Source organism: Rhinolophus sinicus, chromosome 4 (assembly GCF_057876585.1).
Source record: "Rhinolophus sinicus isolate RSI-liver-muscle chromosome 4, RSI-T2T, whole genome shotgun sequence".
NCBI classification, from domain to species: domain Eukaryota; kingdom Metazoa; phylum Chordata; class Mammalia; order Chiroptera; family Rhinolophidae; genus Rhinolophus; species Rhinolophus sinicus.
Window position 1 is genome coordinate 18,725,876 of NC_142504.1, and position 16,597 is coordinate 18,742,472.

The window sequence follows — 16,597 nt, forward strand, 5'->3', positions numbered from 1 at the left end:
CTTTTACTGTAATAATATTTTTTATTTAAATATTCATGGTATTGTTTGATCACACCCTGTACATATACAAATACAGCGGTACCTCGGTTTTCAAACGTCTCTGTTGATGAACATTTCAGTTTACGAACACTGTAAATTTTATGGATCTATGGTATCATTAGATAGTAAAATTCATACTAAATTTGCACTTTTAGGGGTTGATTTTAAAGGTATGGAACGGATTAATCCATTTTGCATTACTTTCTATGGGGAAACCATGCCTCGGTTTTCGAATGTTTCAGAACTCTAACAGTCTTCTGGAACGTATTACATTCGAAAACTGAGGTACGACTACATTTCACTGTTTAACAGGAGGAAAAAACCAAGAACTCCATTTCCAAAGGTGACGTAACTATTTAATGATAGCGATAACCTGTACAGATAAAGAACACAGAGCTCTTTTCTTAAATGTCTCAGTTATTTCTGCTCATCACAAACTGCTTATGGAAACATGTTTGCCTTCTAGTATGAAAATTATACATAGTCAGCACCTAGAACCATGTCTGGTATATAGTAGCAGATACTCAAATATTTCTTTTTTATTGTTTATTCACTAGACAACAATAATAAAGTTATAGCACCATCTCTGACAAATGAATTAATGCTACATAAAAATGACATGCAGAATTATATGAAGAACACAAATTCTTATGGCCTTTGGGTTTACATAAAGTCATTTTTTAATGATATTTCCTTTAGAAAGTAAATACATTCCTATCTACTGACATGTAACATACTTATCAAGAAGCAAGTCATGAAATACAGGTCTCATAAATTAATTTGACAATTTTATTAATTTTATCTTAATGTAATTAACATAAACATTAATGTATAGAAATATAAATATTATTACTATATGTTGGTTATATTTAATAAAACTATATTTAATTATATTAAATGTTAATGTTATTGTTTTACAAATGTTAATGACAATAAAACATAAGACTTCTCTATGGCTTATAATTCTGGAATCTCTTTTTAAAAACTCATTCAAAATTGGTTTATAGTACACACATATACTTAATAAAGGAAATGTTATTAGCCTTAAATTCCCATGGTGGATACCAATCAACACAGGATACCACAAAGAAAACTTTTTAAAACTCTAACTCTCTCTGTGGCATATATACCCCGTGCCCCAACAGAGATAAAGAGTAGAGTGCTCAGCTAAAAATACAGGAATCAGTGCCTTATTGAATATACAACAGCAATTACCATAAGATACTTAAGTACTGCTCAGCTGTAAGAGTAAGTGATAGTCCTGCTCAGCTAGACCAGCCTCATACAGTCTTCTCACTTACTACCTGCCTAACATACTGTATGACCTTATATGACCCTAGCTAAGATATTAACCTCTGACAGCCTTGGTTTCCTGTTTTATAACCCATTGTTACATTCTTCACAGAATTGCAAAAATTAAATGAGTTAATACATATAAAATGCTTAAACACCGTAGTGTCTGATACATAAGAGACAAACAATGAATTAATACCACAAATAATCAGAAAACACAGACATAGAAGCATATGGGAGAGACAGTAAGTGGTAATGGTTAAAGCATGGGGCTCTAGAGACAGAATGGGTTTGGTTTATATGGTCTTGAGCAAGTTCTTTACCTCTAGGCCTCAGTTTTTGCACCTGACAATAATACTTAACTTTATAGGATGCTCTGAAGAGTAAATGAATATATCAAGTGCTGCACACAGTATCTGCATACTATAAACATGCAGTGAATGTGAGCCCAAATAGAAAACAAATGTAAGGGTTAAAGAACCCCTTTACTTCTGGTTTAATTCATGAAAGAAAAACTGAATGGTTTCTTTCCTATTAGAACAATATGGAAGTGGGAATTCAGTCCCATGTTGTTCAACCTCACAATGAACACAAGGAGCCTCACAATACGGTGCTGAGTTCCTATTTGCTGACTCAATTGAATGGGTGCAGTCTGCCAGCAGGGAGTCCATGAAATGGATGCAAGTCTATCAAAAGGCTACTGAAACCATTTACCTGCCCTGTCATTAAAATCAATATAGGCACTCACATCTTACCAATGAGGATAAAAGATGCGAGAAATTCTGGAAATAAAAATACAATGCACTTTAACTTTATAAAACGATATTAATAAAACCACTAACTAATCCAATTACTGCTTCAATAAGCGTGTTATAGTTTATAGTATTTATGACAAATATCTGTCCAATGTTAACGTCTCAAATTGGCTCATACGTAGATTTACATATATGGGAGACAAGCAGGATTTAAGTATAATTATTTCTCCTACTATATAAATCCAGTTAGTACTTGTCATCATATGCATCTCGTCGTCCTCTTCCCTCTTCTCCTCAACTCCCTGGCCTAGACACCCTCAACTACAACCGAACAAGGACTTCCCATCGCCTCCCCAAACCCCACACCAGGCACAGGTACCCACTTACCACAGCACAGGTCACTATCTGGGTCCTACACTCCTGTGCAAAAGCAGCTCCGCTTCTGTGGACAAAAAGCTCTGGTAACTTGACTCATTATTTACAGAACTGTACTAAACCCTCTCTTACTGGCCACAGTATGAGGCACCTACATCATAACTTCAGAGGGACAGAAACGACCTGGAAACTTTCAATAACTTTGATTTTTCTCATCAAAACTCCTCTCACTGTTAAGACTCTCACCTGCAACTGTTTACCAAACACATGAAACAATCAGATGTAAATTCCTTTTATTTCATTTTACTAATCACTTTTCCTTTTATGATCATAAACTCTCTCACTCCTTTTCAAGTGTGCATCTCGAATCTATTCCAAGGGTCCGTCCATCCCAGTCTCCTACGAAATCAAAGCTCTGCACCTGTTCACTGTCAGGACTGTATGTACTGAGCGATGTTCAGTGTGTGAGAAAAAGGTATATATGTACGGCCCAGGCCCTGCCTGGAGAAGGTTCACATCCAACTTGAATGTGTACTACAATTTCTTCATCCACGCCTGGACTTTGCAATGCATATAGAAGGCTCTTTAACTGAATTTGCAAACTGCATGTAAAATCCAACATAACCTGAAATGACCCTTCTTGTCCTGACCTAGCAAACTTTTAGTCATTCTTCAAGTCCAAGCTCAGTTACCACCCTCTTCATAAAAACATTCCCACAACCCTACAAGCAGAACTAGTTTTTCCCCCCCTCTGGGATTCTATAATACCTCACTCACAGCCTTTATAAATCAAATGCCACACTGTAATTTAATTAATATAGTTATTAATCATATTCCATTGAATCTAAGATGCAAGTGATCATAAGAAAGAAAAAATTCAGCTAATTAAACTGTGACATGCCTATGATTATAGGGTGTATTCCAATTTCAAAGATATTAAAATGAAAAAAATAGACAAAGTACGTCTTAGAAGCGAAGAAATGCAGTATATCTCCCACAACAGGTAAAATTCTGCGAGGGCAGCAAATACATCTTATTGTTCTTCAGTTTTTCAATGCCCATTACCATGCTGGGTACAGAGTAGAGGAAAAGAACAAGCAAGCCAGATGTTTTCACCTAATCCCTTACCCTTTCTTTCATGTCACCATTCTGTGTACTAAAGAGAAGTTTGACAACCTGTCTTTTATATTAAGCAACTTCACTGTCATACTCTTTCTAGAGGCCACTGTGAATTCATGACTAAATTACAGCAACGACATTCTTTTTATTGGGCTCCTGGTTTATAACTTTTCCATACTTTTATCTACAGAGAAATACTCGAATATTTGCATAACAAGTCTTTCCATTCAATTCCTTCCCCCTACTAGATTCATGTTTTTCAAACTTACTTTTATTATTCTGGCAAACTCTCTTCTTCAAACCAAATGTTAGGAAACAATCCCATAAACACACAACTTCTCTGGCTGAAGCAGGGGCGACAGGCTGTTCACCTGGGGTACGCTGAGCCTCTCTGTGAGACCACTACGTCTCTATGGAGCAGAGAGAGAGAATACCACGCCCTGTGTTAGCTGCAAGCTTCAATGTGAGGCCACCTGGCTCAAGACACCCTCTGTCCTCACCTCTCCACCTGACCCAAAGTCTCAGATGTCCACTTTCCAAACCAACCTTCAAGGCCTTGTTTCAAGTCCTATCTCCAAAACAAAAAAAGCCTACCTTCTTTCCTTCCATCCTTCCTTCCTTCCTGTTTATTCAAATCCACTGATTTCACTTGTCTCTGAGCTTTCATACTCATTTTCCATACCTTAAAACCCAGTACTAAAGTATAAATGCTCACATGCAATTGCAGCTACCATGTAATTGTTTCATATATGCAAGCCTTATCTTCCCAATATAAGCATCCTTTTAAGACAGATTAGTACATTCAGAGCCTAACAGACTGAGAGCACACAGCAGGCATTTAGTTCTCACTACACTGAAACCTACTGCTTCTTTTCCACCTGCACCTCTCCCCATATCCTTGGTTGCACTCCACCGAAACTTTCAGATAGTCCTTTTACACAACTCTCTCTTGTTTAGCGCTGATATTTAACTCAAGCTAATATCCATATCTAAAACTAGTCATTCCCTCACTTTACTATTTCACATTCTTCTAGTAGGTGTTGCTATGTAGAGATTTTAGCAGGTTACCAACTTCCACATACAGTTTTCTTCGTAACATTCAAAGCCTTTTTATACATATTATCTGATCTTTACAACTCTATGAGGTAAAGAGGGAAGGAATTAATACTACAAATTTTAAAGTGAAGAAAGGAATGAGGCTCCTATTGTAACTTGTTTGCTCAGGGTGAACAACTGGGAGTATCATCTGAACAAAAATGTAAAGGTTTGAATTCTTAGTCCTGTTGTATTATGAATTTTAAAATGTCACTTTTTCCTGCTGCCTCAACATCCCCACAAGCAGGCTATGAGCACCCCGCCCAGGGAATCAGATGCACGGTGTGATACGGGTGGCTCCTGCCAGGAGTTTCCCTTCCTAGCTTCCCCTGACAGTGACCTAGTAACAGTAATACACACCAATGAACTCCCCCACACCTTTTCTTGTGTACTCCACCCTGACCCCCCAGTAAAGGCACCTGCCCATGGGTCCTTGCTCTGTTCTCTGCTTCCACCTGTTTGGTTGTGGCAAGTCCCTCCCATGTGACCCTTTCTCTGTGGATAGTGACTCTGTCTCTCCAGGACCCATGAGTATGATAAACTTTTTTTTCCTGTATTTCCTCTTGTGGCCATACCTTGACTGACCAACACAAAACACAAAATACTTGTACTGTAGGAAGCCTCTCAGTACACATGTGTGCAGTAATAATAAACCTACTACTTGAACCACCCCTCCAACCAAGCACAGAGTTCCTGCTCCTAATTTTATTATACCTAAGGAAAGGAGACCCTTCATACACCTGAATTACTACTTTTTCTGTTCAAGAGTCTCAGGTCTCAAATTTTGTTTTAAAAACACCTAGATGCTAGATATTCTGAGCCAAAATGACAGGGATAATGGATTCGCTTACTCCACAGTGTAAATTAACAAATTTGAGGCTGTAAATGCTTCTCAGAGTTTGTAGTCCACTGGGATCTTAGATTTTCCAACTGCTAATTCCACTCAAGAAAAAGTAATCACATCGTTCATACCAAAGTGACAGTATCAGAAACATGACCATGGTTAAAGAGCTACTGACAAAATGTCCTAACTACAAATTCAATGTTGGACACTGAAGTATATGTTTAAAATACTAATGCTTTGGTCATCACCATATAAAAGTGCACATGACCCATAAAAATACAACCTAAGAGCAGTCAGTAAGTCTAACAAATAATGAAGAACAAAAATCTATTAATTTGTGAATTCAAGTACTGCATTTATTCTTTAATAGAATTCACCGTAATCATACAGCTCTTATAAGAAAAATGGTAAGTGTGACCCTCAACCCCTCCCCTCCAATATGTAAACACTTACTCATCTAAGTTTAACTGACTTATAGAGAGCACTCTCACCATGTGATGGATGAAGTACCCCGAACAGGACCATGGACTCAAACATTCACAGAATCTTAAATTTTAGAAATAGACGAAGACTCAGAGTTCATCTAATCAAACTCTCTATACAGTACAAAAAATTCTTCTATATTCTATACTGTCTTTGATAGATGGATATCCAGCCTCTAATGATAGGAAGGTCATAACCTGACGAACGAAGGCTTTGTATTATTGTACAGCTCTAGTCCATGTATATACACAAACACATCACATTCCATTGTTTTCCCAGGGCCAGACAAAACAGAGCTGTTTCAATTTCATAAAACCCAGCCCTTCATATGTCACACTTTCTCTTGTTTTCTTTTAACAACAAAAATGACCAGTCTTCAGTTATTGCTAGTATGAAATGTTTTCTACACTCTTCATTCTGGGACTCCTCCTTGCCCCATTTAAAATGTGCCATCTAATACAGTACACAATAGTACACAATGTTGCAGAAATGGCCTGACAAGCACAAAGTCCAGGAGGAGCTTTATTCTACTCTTAGTTCATATTAAGGTCAATATGCCCCAAATCGTCTTTACTTGTCCTGCTGCCCAGCCAAGTTTTTCATCTTGTAGGTATTCAATGCCCGCAATCCCTTTAAATAGAGGCTCTCACCTGTTGTATTTACCTTGCTAATTCTGGACCAGCATTCTAGCCTATTAAGATCACTCAGAATCACAATTCTATCCCTCTCATAATTATTAGCAGCATCTCCCAGTTTTGTCTCATCTTTGAATTCAGTAAATACACCATCCTTCAAGTATGGTATTTGCGAAAAACGTGAAACAGGACTCTCTCAAGGATAGACTCCCATGCCCTAATACCAGAAGCCTCAACTGAGGTGGACAGCCAACATTTTTCATATAACTGAGTAAGCAAGTGTGAGCCTTTAGAGAAATCATGACTATCAGTACTGAAATCCAGATACACTGTGTTGATATTATTTCCATTGGATCTCATCTGAAACCTCTCAGTAATTCATTCAAGGGACTTTGCTAAGGATGGTTATCAAGCTGATTTGTCTGCAGTTTAGGATTTTTTTTTTAAAGTGATGTGCTTATTCATGCTCAAGTTTTCCATGATGCATAATTTTCAAGTTCCTGAAACTGGCCTGAGTTCCTGCTGATCTCTAGGAGAGCATTCTTCTGGATGATCCAGACTTCCGAAAAGCCTCTGAATGTCCTTCCTCTCCTCACTTACCTTGAACAAATATCTCCGAGTGAGTTACAGCTCTAGTCATTCCCGCTGGAACTGTATTTTCCTTGCTGGTTAACAGAAGAAGAAAGAAGCTCTGCCTTCTCTCTGTCCTCTCCACATTATACCAGTTTGCTCAAGCAATGGGTGTCTCTTGCTTTGACTTAAAGCCATAAGAAACTGTTTAAAATAATTTTAAAAGCCTGACTTTTTTATGGGTTTCTGTTTTCCTGACATTATTCCTAAAATGTCAAGCTGCTTTTTGTTTTCATTCTTAATCCTATGTGCCTCCTTCTATTTTCCACATACAGTATTTTAAAATCTGAGCTTCACACAGAGGTCTCCATGCAACCACACTAGTTTCTACTTACCACTTCTTTTACTACCTTTGGTCATAATTGTCTGTCAGTGCCAGAATATTAGGGCTAGAAGAAACCGTAACTGCATAGTCAGTATTTTAATTTTCAAAATTGCTTACCTTTTAAAGGATTTAAAGTATGCATCAGACACAAAAGGGTGAAAAACAGCCTTTCTCTGTGGACTTATCCTTTTACCTTATGTCACATGAACAAAAGCCTCAGAAGCAGAGATGATTTTAAATCACGGGTCTACCACTTACTGGAGGGCAGATCTGCGTACAGCAATTAGAGCTCAGTGAGGCTCTCTGTAAAGTGGGCACAGTAATACCAATCTTACAAGGATATTGTAGGTTTTAATGAGTTAATATAAATGTCCAGCCCAGCGTTTAACACACACTAGGTAAAAAATAAATGTTTGTTTTCTCCCTCCATAAGTTTCATTTTTTTAAAAAATCCATTTCTAACTATAGTTTGGGAAAAGATACAATATTATCTCAACAGCCTGAGGATTTGCTTACCTTCACAAAGAATTTACTCATCTCTTTAGTATGAATTTGCTCTTTCAAGAAAGAACAAAATAATACCACTTAGGTTCCACCATTAAATTCAATAACAAGGAGACATAAGAGAATTGTACTTTTCACCGGTATCGTATTCAACATACTAAGGCAGAATAATATCCAGTGAAAATAAACAGGCAGTCTTTCTGGAAGAAGACAAACACGCTGGATACTCCCCCTCTGGTCCCTAAACTAAACCTCAGCTACATTTACACACTTACTAGCAAAAGATTAGGATAACAAAACTCTAAATACAGCAGAAAGACACCGAGCACAGAAGCCAAGTTTCTAGCCCTCACTTTGCCACAAAGTACCAGAAAGTCATTCAACCTTTCTGGGCTTCAGTTTCTTCATTTCTAAAATACCACTAAGGAATGAGGGACAGGAAGAGATGGTCAGTTATCTTTAAGTTACCTAGTTAACTACAATTTCATTAAGCCTTTATCTCGCCATATACTTACATGAGCAATTTGTGGTTCAACAGGTTTCCTTTGCCACAATTTGCTCATTCACTAGGTAGCAAAACGACAAGCACTATGAACATCCACTCTCATTTCACACCTAGATGAGAAGAGTACAGAAGAGCCCACACATACATATGCTCTGGTATCAGGCCAGGTTCCCTCTTTCACTGTTAGTCCTTACTATGTCATCCCTACAGTACTTCATGGAGCCCTGCAGAACCTCTGACCCATATTTCTGCTTTTACATAACAGTAAAAACACAAAATTCTTTTATAAATAGACTTCAGCAGCAATACCAAAAGGCTACAACTGGTGAGCAATGACCTCAAAGATCCTTTCAAACTAAAATTCCATGATTTTGTACGTCTGTTATTTCTACAAAATCTATGTATAGCAACTTTATCTTCATTCTTTATCAAGCTTCCTTTTTCTTCCTTCAATTGGCTTGTATACCTGCTCCAATATTCCTTAAGTATTACTTTTTATTTATTCTGATTCAGATTTGAAAAGAGGATGATTAAAACTGTTTCTCTTGCACCTCTCTATCATGAAATCCCTCTCAAAGATGCCCTTTTAAAAATTAATGTGGCTCTACATTGAGTACTTTTTCATCTTCCATGAAAATCTTAAAAATAGGCAACAATACTGTTTTGTCATCGTCAACAAATCTTAAAGGTGATGCTATCCATCATCTAATGGGTAAAACCAACTTGGTAGTTCAGAGCCTAAATCACTTCACAGGGTACAAGACAAAGTTCCTCATAATTAATTCCAATCTATAACAAACAGAATTAGAAGATTTTAGAAAAACAAAATTAAAGGAATAAACCTGACTTCTCTGAAAAAAGAAACCACCACCAAACACAGGGGCATATGTATACATATACAAACATATGTGTGTGTGCATGTAGATGTGTGTATATTTGTATAACGTGTATATATTTTATTAAGATGCCTACTAGGGATACCCAAATTAATAGACTATGTATAGCAAAGAAAAAACATATTTGTATTAAACTTTAAGTCAATTTTCTATTCTCAATAGCTCTAAAAAAAAAGTTTGGTGTAAGAGGTTGCTACTACTGGACTAGGTTTTTAAATTAAATGTAAATGTCAATTATTTTCTTTGGTCCTCATGGTCACCAATAATGAAAAACTGGCCTTCCCATTTCTGGTTTTAGGACATCCACAGGTCTCATTATTTAAATCCCGAACGGAGTAGAGTAACGTAAGAGAGACAAGTTCTCGAAGAGCCAATTTCTTATCCTCAAGTCTGAAGTTCCTTTGTGTGAGAATGAGCATAAAAATGTTAATTGCGCCTAAAATTGACAAAGAAATATCCACACAGCAAGCAAAAGCATGATCTGTTACTGTATGTGATGATTAGGGCCAAAACTCAATCAAATTGCTGGCCAATGAAAGTTAATTACAGATTTAGATCAATGGTTCCTACATATTCTAAATTCTTTAGGAGACAGAACTCCTAAAGTTCATTTATCTAGGGCTGCCAAAGTGCACTGAAGAAACAGGTAGTTCTTTTTGAGCAAACATCGTCCACTTTGCTCACTTAGTTAAAAGAAAAGATGTTTTTAAACCAACAGTACAATGGTTGTTACCTCTGCTCTTATAATAGGATTTCTGCTTTTCCTTTAGTTAAAGTCAAACTCAAAATCCCAACAAGGAACAAACAATAGCATGTAGGGAGTACATGTATTTAGTTCCTACTATAAGTCTAAATGCTAGATGCTCAGCCTGGAACTCAGGATTTCAAGCTGAGACCAAACCACACAAACACATTATGAGGAATACATTATTAAGAAAGCGGTAAAGCGGTTCCCTGTAGGTGGTCACTAACATTCTCATTTCATAAAATCACGTATGAAGCTCCCCAGCTTCAAGAACTGGTTTTACTTAATTTACCTTGTACAACTTTTTTTTTTCTTTTCCGTTTTCAGCCCTTATCATTCAGACCCTTCCCTACCTCCTGAAAAGTATCTCTGAGGATGGATGGTGGAAAACTTCTAGTGCCTTGTTCTTGAGCTAGCTGTTATATTCTATTAAAGCTAACTACTATTAATTTTTTCAAGCCCTGGAAAGGGTTGTCATGAATATTTAGAGCAAATTTTCGCCCATAAATTAAACAATAATGTTCTCCTGGGGGAAGGGACCTAAAATAACCAAAAAGTACTAAATAGTGAATGGAGACACAAAGTTAAAAGACCTGCATTCCCAGGCCTCATTTATAAAGGGACACCAGATGCACCTGCTCATTCTCTCCCTTCTAGAGACAGAAAGTACCCCAGGTCACACTCTTAATGTCTTAAAACTCAAAGTCAAAAAAAATTAATGAAAACAGCTATTTCATTAGCTTCATTAAAACTACTCCAGGGTATTGCTCTCAATTCCAAATTGCTATCTTCTCCATCATCTTCTACACCTTAATTCAGCAAAAATTTGTCAAGCCCCTAGTATGCTAGGAAATAAGGTAAAATCTGCAAACTCGGCCCAGATTAACTGCAAAGATTTGTAGAAATCAGGGTCCAGTTCTGGTCTTTGTAACATGATTGAGCATATCTATTAGAACATAGACCCCTCAATGTCAACAAAATTCAAAATCTTTGGTTTTACGAGAAAAAAACAATTATGCAAAGTTCAAATTTCCTCATATACTTAAGTGCCCCCTGCCACATCATGTAAACTCTTTAAATAAAAAAAATTACCCCTGAAAATGAAGGGCTAAACACACCTGTTGGAAGCAAATGCTCAGCAGGCAGCCAGTCAATATATGTTTGTGGAATAAAAACTGTAAATTGTATCTGCCATCAAAATCCATTCTCTGAGAAACACTTATGAACGAGCTCCACACCCATCTGCTTCCACATTTTGCCTTCTGGTTCACTGCTAATGACTATACCCCTTGGTTTTCACATTTCAGTGAGACTTAGAATCACCTGGAAAGTTTGTTTGAAAAGGCAATTCCCTGACCACATCCCCCCAAAATTACAGTTCTAGAAGCTGGACCCTGTGTTTGTAATAATGCATCATTCAAGTGAATCAGAGTTAGGTGGTCAGATCATACTCTTAGCACCATTGGCTTACCAATGGGCAAGGGCAAAAACTCTAGGTTGTGACTGATGTTAAAGAACAGAATTGATTATATCTAATGTAAATTATAAATTACTCAATTCTCTTAATCAAAATTCACTAACTGATCTTTAAGACAAGACAAAATACAAGTGAAATAACTTTTGCTTTGACAATGCAAACTGACATTCAACCCACCAAAAACACAATTTTCTGAAATACTGAAGTTATTGTCAATGTTTAGAAAAAGAGTAGGAACATAGAAAACTAAGGACCGTAATCCACAGAAACACTTATATAACTGTGCTGTAATAGTTTTAGGGGAAAAAGTACCACACACAAAATACTCCTTGACTAGATTACGGTCCTGTCAACACAGGAGCCATTAGCCACATGTGCCTGTTTAAATTAAAAGTAAACAAAATTTAACATCAGTTTCTCAGTTGCACAAGTCACATTTTAAGGGCTCAATAGCCACACATGGCTAGTGGCTAATACGTTGGATAAAACAGATTAGACCATCTCCATCACCACAGAAAATTCAACTGGATAACTGTGGTTTAGAGGTAATGGGTTTACACGAAACATGTAATCTCTGTTCTCCCGAATCAGAGAATTCTATCCAGCAATTTCCAATTTTAAATATATACATCTACTTTAGGTATTAACTGTAAAACAAGAACCTGAGCATAATTTTTCTAAAACTTGTTTCAAGAAAGGTCATTCAAAAGTGATATGCTTATTCATTGCAGATTATCAAAATACAAATATTTAACTAAAGAGGTCTGGAAGTACCAAAGGCACTAAACCCACAATGAGGTTTTCACCAAGTTAGAATCAATGAAAAGTGTTTAATTACTAGAACACAAAAGGTATTAGATAAAATAAGACCAATACAGAGAGATTAAAATACTTGACTAGTTTTCTAAATACTTCAGAAGTATTATTTATATGCAGAATAAATAACTGCTTTATAACTGGTTTTAAAATGACCACAATTAATTCTAATTGGTGACATTTTACTATCTTCATTTTTAATTGCTTTCCATCAACTTCACATTAAAAACACCTATAAACAACATACGACCATAAGATGTACTTAAATATAATTTTATAAGTGAAGGACTATTAACTCAAAAGCCTAAGCAAACCCTGGTTTTAGCAGAAAAGGAGACAAAAGTTAATTTTCAACTTAAAATCATCTCTCAACTGCATCAATATCTAGTTTAAAACAATACTGTATAATAAAACACAAAAGCATGGGCAACAGGATGCTGAAGCATGAGAAGTTAACTCTCAAATTAAGATAATTTAAGCCAGCCTTATTACAAAGTAGAATTAAAACTACAACAGACTCACAAGTGTATACTAATTGAAAGTTAGAACTACTTTCCCTTAAGGAAGATATAATCATTTTGACTAGTTCTTTCCGAAGACTTCAAGTGTACTCCAATATGATCTCTAAATTACAGAAGACAATTATGATTCTAACCAGGAAGTTTTGTTCCATGGAAGAGTTTTATAAAACTAACATATTCATATTTAACACATAAACCTAGCACTAAAATGTACAAATGTGAACAGGTCACATAATGATTACTGAGCTATGGTAGTTGGTATGACATTCCTGTGTATTTTAGATTCCTTATGATTGTTTACTTCAGAGGTCTATGTCAAACCTAAGAATTAGCGAAGAAAAACAGTAACTGATTATTAAAAACTGTATAAATGGATCTTAAAGAGAAAACTGTAGTAACTTACCTGCAACACTAGTGATTGTAACTGGAACTCCTTGCACTTGAACGCCTGCAGCACCCAGATTGGCAACGCTCACAGTCTGAAGGTTAGGCACTGATGCAAGCTGGGCAGTATTCAAAGTTATTGGGGCACCAGCAACAGCCACGGGAGCAATCTGAGCAAGAGTTGTGCCACCACTTGAGGACACTGGGGTGATGGTTAACTGTTGGGATAACCCAGCATTCTGAACTTGCAAATTGGAAAGACTCTGAATATTCTGAACCTGTACAGTTTGCCAACTGATTTGCCCTGAAGGTGTTAAAGTTGGAGCCCTGATAAGCACCTGAGTCGGATTTACTGCTTGAAGTTGAACATTCTGCAAAGGCTGCTGCTGGATGGTCTGAATTGTCTGCCCTGGCTGGAGCTGAAATGACTGTGGTGGAATAGCCTGAATTATCTGTTGCTGAGGCTGTTGGATCTGGATCTGCTGTAAGATAGGCTGGCCTACAATTTGCACCTGCTGAAGAGAATTTGATTGATCCTGTGTGTTCTGTATTCCATTAGACTGAAGCTGACTGGAGCTCTGGGCTTCACACTCAGTAGCAGCAGGTGTTTGAGATTCTTCAACAGTGCGTTCAGAATTACTGGCTGATGTGCTTGCATACTGGCCCGCATCTGCTGAGCTCACCAATGTGTCACTGCTCGTTAGAGATGTTGAAGCAGTGGTTGTGCAGGTAGTGGAGGAGGAGGGCGATTCCGGCATAGTACTGGCGGAAGCAGTGGTGGTGGTGGGTGTGGAAACTAACTGACTCCCATTGGAAGTCCCACTATCAGTAGTAGTAGCAGGCTGGCCGACCTGCCCAGTCCCTCCTCCTGCAGCCACGTTGTTTATCACTGGCAAAGCTAAAGTCACTCCTCCAATGTTAATTGGTAGGGTTGTTACAACTTGAGCCTGAGTACCAGGAAGGGTCTGTAATTGCAGTGGTATTGAAACACCAGGTCTAATTTGGACTGGAACTGTCTGATTTGCCAGGTTTTGAGCAAGAATATTCCCAGAAGCTGTCCTGTTAGCAGCTGTGAGTATAGCTTGATTACTACCTGCAGAAATGAGCTGAATTTGACCCTGCAAATCCTGTAGAGATGAACTACTGGTTGGATTGATCTGAATTTGCTGACCTTCCACTGTCTGAAGTTGTGGAATCACTTGGTACTGTACACTACCACTTGGGTTTTGTACTTGTATGACTTGAAATTGACCAGGGGTGGAAGAATTACCTGATTTAGTTTTTGTAGGAGATGCACTCCCGTTATTACTGCTGGAAGAACTAGATGAACTAGAAGCTGGTTGAGAAACGTTATTTTCTTTTGAAGCAGGAGGAGTGGAGGCAACAAGTTGCCAAGCGTTCCCAGCAAGTTGTGTTGTTACCAGTTCTAGCTGTTGTGGTTGGTTTTGAAGCTGCACCAATCCTTGGCTTGGATCTATAATAATTTGCTGTTGTCCAGTTGCTTGATTTTCACCAGGAGTCCCTATTTTGCTGCAAGTAGCTGCCAGTAAAGCCAGAGGAGAGGGCTGAGAATCCTACCCAAAATGGGATGGTAAAGGAGAGGGGGAAAAAAAAGTGGGCGGATTTAGTGGAGGCCAGTAGTTGGGAAGGGCTTATTTATTTACTTTGACAGCTCTACATTTCAGAACTCACTCAGGAAGTGGCAGAAATCAAAAAAAGAAATATTAACAAAAACAGTTAAGATATAGGAATAAGGTAGCAGATCCTCTAACATAAAGTTTAAATAAAAGGAAATGTCTAACCAACTTGCTTAAAGTGTTATTTTCCTAAACTCAAAATGCCCTTGGGAAAAATACACACCGTTTTCTTATAGGCTGAGTTCCTGATGTAATTTTAAACAACGTTACCCCAAAACGTGAAATCTTTATGAATTTACAATTTAACTTCCTCACTCGCAGAAAGATGCTTTGAGTGGATAAACATTTTTATTCTGTTTTTCATTTCTGGATATTTAAAGGACATAACTCCCTCTCTCCCCTTACAGTTTCGTGATGAATTTTTTTTATATGTTTGCTTTTACCTGGGAGCCTGAGGTTTTGGGTTTTTTATTGTTACTCTCTGGCTCAGAGGTTTTCCCTCCTTCTGTAGCCATCGCCACTGCCGCCGCCGCCTCCTCCTCCTCCTCCTTCTTCTGATCTGCAACAAACCCCCCATACACACGACAACAGGTTATTAGGATTATTACTATTCGTCTGCCCCCTCTCCTCTTCTCCCCCTCCCCCCGAACATTAATCTCCATAAACCCGCGATCCGCGCACACCGGCAGGGGGTGGGGGAGAAGAGGGAAGGGAGGAGGGGGATATCACAAAACGTGGTTTGAAACCCGACCCATCCGCTCCAGAGCAACACCCAGAAGGAGGTTGTTCTCAGACATTAAGACAAAACACAACCCTCCTTCCCTCCCCTTGATTCCCTCCCGCCCTCTCCTCCTCCCCTTAAAGCATCTCAGCGGCCCCGGGGGAGGGGGAGAACCAAGCAGGGTCTGGGGAGGGAGGGAGAGAGGGAGGTGGTGAAGGAGACCGAGGGGGGTGGAGAATACGTACCGCTCATCCCGCATTAACAGGACAAACCCTCAGACGGAGACACTGGGATAGAGGTGGGTGGGGGTGGGGGCGAGGCGGGAGGAGAGGCCGGTCCCGCCCGCCCGCGGTGGCTCGGAGGAGGCTGTAGCTGGCACAGGCTCTGCCTCTTTTTCCGCGAATGGCCGCCGCTGGGCTGTGGCGTAGCAGCTCCTCTCTCCGCCCGAGCCCGGCTGACTCGCCCTTGATTGACAGCGGCGGCGCGCGGCGCGGGCGGCGGCGCGGGCCGGGGGCGGGGCCAGGGCGGTGCGAGCCCGGCCGACTCCCCACCCCCCTCGGCCTCTCTCCGCCGGAGCCGCCGACTCTCCACCCCTTCCCCCAGCGGATTGGCCGCCGACCTGCCGGGGGCCGGGGCGCTGGGGCCGCCTCCTCTCCACCCCCTTTCTCGGGGTTATTCTTTCTGCAGCTTTTCTTTTCCTCCCTTGGCTCCTCTAGCGCTCTTTCTCTCGGCGTTCTAGCTCAGGCGCGCTGCCGGTAGGCTCTCCATACAGCCAAACTTGTTGTCTCAGGATATCCC

General features: G+C 39.1%; 1 protein-coding gene across 4 annotated transcripts in view; it reads right to left on the minus strand.

The window, feature by feature from the left end:
• The window catches only part of SP4 (Sp4 transcription factor), a 69,585-nt gene extending 53,218 nt beyond the window's left edge, over nt 1-16,367 (minus strand). For 3 of the 4 annotated variants that reach the window (XM_074340831.2, XM_019727489.3, XM_074340832.2), the window contains exons 1-3: nt 16,045-16,261; nt 15,522-15,637; nt 13,461-15,015 (exon numbers count right to left, since the gene is read on the minus strand). In XM_074340831.2, coding sequence (XP_074196932.1) covers nt 13,461-15,015; nt 15,522-15,637; nt 16,045-16,051 — 1,678 coding nt within the window. In that variant the 5' untranslated portion in view covers nt 16,052-16,261. Of the gene's footprint in view, nt 1-13,460; nt 15,016-15,521; nt 15,638-16,044 lie in introns of all 4 variants that reach the window. The other variant, XM_074340833.2, reaches the window with a different exon arrangement.
• Between the last annotated feature and the right edge of the window lie 230 nt (nt 16,368-16,597).